This window comes from Amphimedon queenslandica, unplaced genomic scaffold, assembly GCF_000090795.2.
Source record: "Amphimedon queenslandica unplaced genomic scaffold, v1.1 AMPQUscaffold_13089, whole genome shotgun sequence".
NCBI classification, from domain to species: Eukaryota; Metazoa; Porifera; class Demospongiae; order Haplosclerida; family Niphatidae; genus Amphimedon; species Amphimedon queenslandica.
The window spans coordinates 36,139-44,211 of record NW_003546675.1 but is presented as its reverse complement, the minus strand read 5'-3'; the positions used below and the strand labels follow the sequence as shown (position 1 = coordinate 44,211).

General features: G+C 29.9%; 1 protein-coding gene across 3 annotated transcripts in view; it reads left to right on the top strand.

Annotated features, from left to right (window-relative positions):
- The first annotated feature begins 3,460 nt into the window (after positions 1-3,460).
- Positions 3,461-8,073, top strand: part of LOC109585303 (uncharacterized) — a 10,447-nt gene continuing 5,834 nt past the window's right edge. Inside the window, exons 1-8 of one of the 3 annotated variants that reach the window (XM_020001312.1) lie at positions 3,462-3,638; positions 3,894-4,199; positions 4,576-4,824; positions 4,949-5,010; positions 5,300-5,489; positions 5,610-5,696; positions 5,939-6,074; positions 6,127-6,247. In XM_020001312.1, coding sequence (XP_019856871.1) covers positions 3,551-3,638; positions 3,894-4,199; positions 4,576-4,824; positions 4,949-5,010; positions 5,300-5,489; positions 5,610-5,696; positions 5,939-6,060 — 1,104 coding nt within the window. In that variant the 5' untranslated portion in view covers positions 3,462-3,550 and the 3' untranslated portion in view covers positions 6,061-6,074; positions 6,127-6,247. Of the gene's footprint in view, positions 3,639-3,893; positions 4,200-4,575; positions 4,825-4,948; positions 5,011-5,299; positions 5,490-5,609; positions 5,697-5,938; positions 6,075-6,126; positions 6,248-8,073 lie in introns of those variants that run through there. The other 2 variants (XM_020001313.1, XM_020001314.1) reach the window with 2 other exon arrangements.

The following is an 8,073-nucleotide window of genomic DNA, read 5'->3' as shown; positions in this document are numbered from 1 at the left end:
AATGGCTATAACTTGGTATTTTAAAAGTATTAATAATTTTTACTGATTTATTTTGTGACAACAGAGTTAAAACAAAAAATTTAAGTCGGAATCAGCTCAAACTTTCTATACAGCATAAGGACATTAATATGTATCAGAAAATGTAATAAAAATTAGAGGTGATTTCGGAGCCATTTTTTGAAAAAACCATGGGCTATATATAGCCTTGGGTATTTTTCAGATTTTTGGCGTTTTCTCAAAATGGTCGTAACTTTAAAAATTGAAGTCGGAATCAGCTCAAACTTTCTAGACAGCATAAGGACATTAATATGTATCAGAAAATGTAATAAAAACTTGGCATGATTTCGAAGCCATTTTTTGGATGAAACCATGGGCTATATATAGCCTTGGGTATTTTTTAGATTTTTGGTGTTTTCTTAAAATGGCCGTAACTTGAAAAATTAAAGTCAGAATCAACTTAAACTTTCTACACAGCATAAAGACATCAATATGTATAAAAAAATGTAATAAAAATTTTGGGTGATTTTGGAGCCATTTTTTGGATAAAACCATGGGCTATAGCCTTGGGTATTTTTTAGATTTTTGGTGTTTTCTTAAAATGGCCGTAACTTGAAAAATTTAAGTCAAAATCAACTCAAACTTTCTACACAGCATAAGGACATCAATATGTATCAAAAAATTTAATAAAAATTTGGGGTGATTTTGGAGCCATTTTTTGAATAAAACCATGGGCTATAGCCTTGGGTATTTTTTAGATTTTTGGTGTTTTCTTAAAATGGCCGTAACTTTAAAAATTTAAGTCAAAATCAACTCAAACTTTCTACACAGCATAAGGACATCAATATGTATCAAAAAATTTAATAAAAATTTGGGGTGATTTTGGAGCCATTTTTTTGGATAAAACCATGGGCTATATAGCCTTGGGTATTTTTCAAAATTTGGTCGTTTTTAAAAATTGGCATTAACTTGAAAAATTTAAGTCGGAATCAACTCAAACTTCCTACATAGCAACATCAATATGCATCAGAAAATTTAATAAAATTTTGCAGCAATTATAGAGCCATTTTTAGAATAATATCCTATAGCTGCTTTATTTTGTGGCCTAAAATTTTCCTTGTACATTATTTATTCTTAATTACAACTAATAGCCACACATTCAATACCTTCTCCAAATTGATTGCTATATTGTGTATATATACAGTAACTTACATTCAGAACAGTTATCCTCTGTATTTGTTAGCAGTTGTGTCATTATTGTCATTGAAGGTAATGGTATTGTTGAATATTCAGAACTAATGAACTGAGTTATGTCATAATCATCAATACTTGAGTCACTGCTCATCAGTATAGGACTGGATCCAGTAGTATCAATACTGACTATTAATGATAATAATAATAAAATTAATATAGTTCTCATTGTTATAAGTTTCATGTGTACTAGATGCTCATAAGTTTGTATCACAAAATAATTTGTTGTCAAAAGTTTAGTATATGAAAGTTTATTTTAGCACTCTACCATGCAGCCATACCTAGTAGTGTCACCTACCAGATAATGATGAAAATACCAAATCAGTTGAACTGGTTGTTAATGTTGAAGTATGCTGCTCAGTTCTGATAACTGTAGATATGAAACATAGCTACATTCAAAAAGAAGTATTGATTATTAATAAATAAACCTGTAATGTCATCCTGTGGTCCCTCTCCAATAGCATTAACTGGTTTTATGTATACAGTATATTCATTATTGGGATATAGTCCATTAATAGTTACATTAGTATCAGTTGTATTAATAGTAATATTGTGTACACTAACAATGTAATGTACTGGAGGATAATGTGGTGTAACATCCTATTAATAATAATAATGATTTATAGTTAATAATATCTTAACATACTTCAGTGTTATTCCACCATATTGTAATACTATCAGTTGATATCTGATCCCAACTAATATTAACAACTTGAGCTGGTACTATAAGAAATACAATGAGTGTGTGTGTGTATAGTACTTACCATTCCATATATACTGTATTAATGATGAAGGAGGTCCTTCTCTTCCAATAGTATCAATAGGAATGATAATAAATGAATAATTAGTACCAATAATAAGAGAAGGAATAGTTGCTGATGATTCATTACTGATCATATGTCCATTAATATTATCATCACTGATTATTGTAATATTATAATATTGAATACAGTGTACTTCATCATTCTTTTCATAGTACCAGTTCATCAATACTGTATTGTTATTAATTGGTATTATCTTTATATTAATAACCGATACTGGTACACCTATACATAGATACAGTATTATGATACATATGGTTCATGACGTATCTTACCTGCAATATGTACTGTTAATGTACTGTAGCTAACTCCATCTCCAGAGCAGTCAATAACAGTTCCATTAAGTTGTGATTTAACAGACTTTCTTGTAGCAAAACTTACTACTGTTGCTGTATTATAATTAATATCAGTAATTTTTATTATAAAGCCATTTAAAAGTTTAGAATTTTTATCTGTTAGGACACGGTTTGCGTTGTTGATTCTCCATGCAAGTGTTCCCCCTTGATAGCTAGTAATACAAGTGAATACTAGTGTATCTCCAGGACATACAATATCATATGATGGAGAGGACTGGCTGAATGATAACACTGCAGTTGATGATGTTACTATAAATGATCAATAATTAACAACATAGCTATTAATGAAACTTACTATAAACACTGCTTGACAACAAAATAAAGAATATGATAATCATCTTCAAAAGTCAGCAACACCTTCATACATTAAACACACAAAGCACTTGTGAAACACTTCACTTTGTTATCATTTAGGAATTACTTGTTATTCCTTATATTGTATGAGGTATTGATTGATACTCTCCTGCTATGAATAATGCATGCTATTATCATCAATTTAAAAATTTTATTTAATTAGAAACACAGAATTAGTAGTTATACTGGTTTAATGATACTGAAAACTAGTTGTATACAGTATAAACGGATTTATTATAATACATTGCTGCCATAATACTTGGAAATGCTCGTTCCTATGCATTTTGCAATAATTATTTTAAAAATAAAATAATACTATATTATGTATTTAGTATTTACATACTGTTTTTTGCTTATAAATTAACAAATACATTACAAATATTATTAATTGACTCCTACTCACTATGTTATTATTAAAATGAGACTTTATTATTTTATTATTTCCAATTGTCATTCCCAGTTCACTTATTGTTTTGTATACCAATGTGGTTTTCATCACTTTCTTGAGAAAACAATGAAACATTCCAAAATGAAAATTAATTAGTTAAAGCTGGATATGGACTATATACAATGTAGACCCATTTTATGCATAATTATCTCATAATTACTAGGTCATTTGGTATAATGACTCAAATTTTTGCACAGAATATTTCCAAGTTGTAGAAGAACATCTGTTGTCCAAAAATTTGAAGAATGTAATGCATACTTACCCGGTAGTCATCAATAGTTTGTTACGCTGTACTCAGAATTAAGTCCTATTTATGCATTCATATGTCTGCTTCTACTGGTAGAGAAATGAGGTTTCTTTCTTCTCTTTTGTTTGCTTATTGCCTCTGTCTTTCTTTTGTTTCTTCTCAAGGTGTGTTGAAATTGACAAAATTGTTATATCTCTCACAGCTAATGTATCTGCTAACTTCCTTTAGCATCATTTACAATATAAACTTTTGTCAATGATGGCATGAGATCCTCTAGAAAGTTGATAATTATTATTAGGTTTTTTATGTAAACAAGCATGTTTATTCTGCCTTATGCCCAACATCCTGAAAAATTATTAGTGCTACCCCAGTCAACCTTTCCTTGCTTTACTTTGATCTGTCTAATCTTTTATTATTAGTTACATTATTGCCAAATGATACAGTTTCTGTATGTGAAGGAGAAATACAAGCAATAACGTGTAATGTGACTGGATCTGTACTTATATGGGATGATGGAAATAATTCCACCAGCTTCAGTAGTGGAAACACTATACCAGCAGAATTAGGGCCATTCCATTTAGTATTACTATCTCATAATAATGGCACAGTGGTTTCAGTTGCAACTGTTAATGTTTCTACATCAATAAATGAGAGTACCCTTGAGTGTAGAAATACAGGATTTAAAAACTCCAGTATAAGGCAACAAATCAGCTTTAATGTTAAACGTAAGTAGGGTTGAGACTACTTTAGATTAATACTGAGTATGCCATATTCAAAACATTACATATGACCATTGTTAATACTATTTCTAAGATATTCAATAGTAGCCTATACTCTAGAATGCTAACTGTACATGCAAGCATGTACCAAAAGCTTCTGTGTTTACATGATGTAGCTTAGAGGTCCCAGAGAGAGGGAGTGTTGGGAAGGAATGTGAGTACATAACATAGCTCATTAATCAATTTATATTGGCATTCCAATTAAAGGTGCGGTGCGGCTTATGATAGCTATACTATCAAGAGATGCATGTTAGGCATCTATTAGTGATGCATCAAAAGACATGTACTAAAAATTGAATATTTATTTTTTGCCCTATTATAGATTCAGTACCTATGACTTATTTTAAAGTTGATGCTGTATCATCAGATACATTATTAATATCTTGGGCTGGAGCTGATTGTATACAATCATATGATGTATTCACTAATGGAACTAATGTTAATACTACCAGTGGAATGAGTCTATTGTATAATACTGGAGGAGCTATTGGCAGTATTGATGTATTGGTTAATAGTGTTGATTATTATGGGAGTGCAGTGGGTAACTTATCAATTCAATATCAATTTAACAGTGAGTGATTTTACACCTTAAATTATGCATCATTAATCTATTCCTATTGATAATGTTATGATAAGCTACAGTTGTGTACTAACTTGGCGTGTTCTATTTTTAACAATCACGATTCTATTTTTAGAATATGACTTTGAAGTTGAGGCTATTATTAGTGACAATATGTCACTGGTCATAATAATTAAGGTAATATTGTTAATTTTTGTTATATTGATATTAATAATTTTTATACATGGCAATTAAAGTATCAATAGAAATTACAGTATTATCTTCTGCTTTATAGAAGCTTGAGCTGATTCAAACTTAAATTTTTCAAGTTACGGCCATTTTTGAAAAATATCCAAGGCTATATAGCCCATGGTTTTTTTTCCAAAAAATGCCTTCGAAATCACTCCAATTTTTTACATTTTGTGATACATATTGATGTACTTATGCCATGCAGCATTAAAAACTTGCCAATTGTTATATTTTATAGGATAATTATATTAATCAACAGCCTGCCCCATTGTCCTGTGAATTGACAGTGGCTAACTTAACTCAGTCATCAGTGGACTGTCTCTCTAAAAGATTGTTTGTATTCACTAATGTCACTGAAGGAGTTGTGTATAATTATACTGTTACTATTACTAATGTCGTTGAGTCTGCTGTTAAGAATGGTTCCATAGGTACATAATCAGTGTATTGATTCAACTTATTTTTTATAATTTTATTGAAAAATAGCAGCATTTTGTCAAGCTATACTTATATTGAAAATAATTTAATGTATAATTTATTTAAACTTGCAGTACTAGAACAAACATGTCCATCACAAACTCGATATTTCTGTTCAACTTTGCTGGCATCTGATTTTCAAGAGTCTTGTATTACATCAAGTCAGTATTATATAGTCTACTACTGGAATTATATTATTTTGTGCTTCTAAACTTGCAGTCTTTAATTAAGTAATATTGTACTATAATGTGAAGCCCCCCAAATACATAAATATTAGGATCTGGTTTTTTTAATTCTTGCTCATAATAGGATGTAATATTATGTTATTTTACTATTATTTACTTATTGCATGTTGTTTTTGATGCTAGTATCATAATTCATTATTTATTATTATTATTATTAGCTACAAGTCAAAGTACTAGTCCATCACAAACTAATACTAATGAATCCGGTGGATCGAATTGTGTCATTCCTTGGATAGTTGGTTTGATAACTGGGACAGTAGTGGTTTCACTTTTGATTTAGCTTTTACTTCAAAGGTAAAAATAATAATGAAATCTTTTTTTTTCATTATAAGCACCGGTCATGTAGACTTACAACATTGTGTGCTACAAGAAGTATATTGTCTCCCTGAGTAGAAAATATTAGTGTTGTAATAGCTCCTCATTCATATCAATTCTATTAATAACTTAGACATTTCATTAGCTATACATATACAGTGTGTATATCAATTTAGTTTTCCTTTTTGATAGTCAATTTAGTTAAACAACAAAACTTACTGTCTATTTCAATATAATCACACAAAAAATCAATCACTACTTGTACATTGAACACATTTAAACATGAAGATAAGTGTATGCATGTTGCTCAATGTATAGCAAGTGACAGTTGCTGTATCATTCATTATACATACACTGTTCCTTGAGGCAACTAAATACCTTACTGGTACAAAAGATGTAGTGAACACACACACACACACACATGGATAGCAACACTATCAGTTATAGATGTGTCCATAGGCATTGTTAAGTTTAGTATCAATGACTTGTTCTTGTTGTTCATTGTTGATAGTTGGTAAATCATATATTGGACCAATGTCTACTGGTGATCTTTCTCTTAGTGTATTCCCTTTATTCTTCATTATACAGTATACAATGATACTAGTAATTATTGATGTAATGAGTCCAGTTAATAGACCAGTGATAGGTACTGCAATAGCAACTGAATGTGTGTGTATAATAGATACATTAGATATGTAGATACATTAATGTATTAACTAACCAGAACTGATGATGGATCCTGTACATGTTGATTGTGATACTGTTATGATAGAAGTACAGCCTAATAAATATAATATAGTAATACCATTATATAACTAATAATTTGAAGGAGAAACTTTTAGGTGAATTTAACTACTTGATAGACTTTATACTACCACAATTATTTATTCTTAAAATGGTCACTAACTTTTATGCATTTAGCAGTTGACCAGTGAAAATGCATTTTTAAGAAATGGCTATAACTTGAAAATTTTAGTTGGAATCAGCTCGAAATTTCTACACAGCATAAGGACGTCAATATGTATCAGAAAATTTAATAAAAATTTGAGATAATTTTTGAGCCATTTTTTGGAAAAAACCATGATTTATAGCCTTGGGTATTTTTTAGAATTTTGGCGTATTCTTGAAATGGCCTTAACTCGAAAAATTTAAGTCGGAATCAGCTCAAACTTTCTACACAGCATAAGTGCATCTATATGTATAAAAAAATTAAATAAAAATTTGAGGTAATTTTTGAGCCATTTTTTGAGAAAACTATGAGCATAGCCTTGGGTATTTTTCAGAATTTTGGCATTTTTTAAAAATGGCCGTAACTTAAAAAATTGAAGTCAGAATTAGCTCAAACTTGCTACACAGCATAAGGACACCAATATGTATCAGAAAATGTAATAAAAATTTAGGGTCTTTTCGGAGCCAATTTTTGGAAAAAACCATGGGCTATAGCCTTGGGTATTTTTTAGAATTTTGATGTTTTTTAAAATGGCCATAACTTGAAAAACTTAAGTCGGAATCAACTCAAACTTTCTAAACAGCTTAAGGACATCAATATGTATCAAAAAATGTAATAAAAATTTGGGGTAAATTTGGAGCCATTTTTTGGATAAAACCATGGGCTATAGCCATAGGTATTTTTCAGAGTTTTGGCGTTTTCTTAAAATGGCCATAACTTGAAAAATTGAAGTCGAAATCAGCTCAAACTTTCTACACAGCGTAAGTACATCAATATGTATCAGAAACATTAATAAAAATAATGTATATAGTACAGGAAAATTGGCATAATAGCTTCATTAATTTTTGCACAGTTAATGTATAACTTATTTCAATGACTTTACATGATTTAGAATCACTATACCAACTTGGTACCATTGATAGTTCTATGCTACTTGAAGACAATAATTTATCATCAATGATCATCATAGATATTGATATTGAGTCATCGCTGCTACTGGTGGTAGCATCAGATGAACTTTCTGTAGCT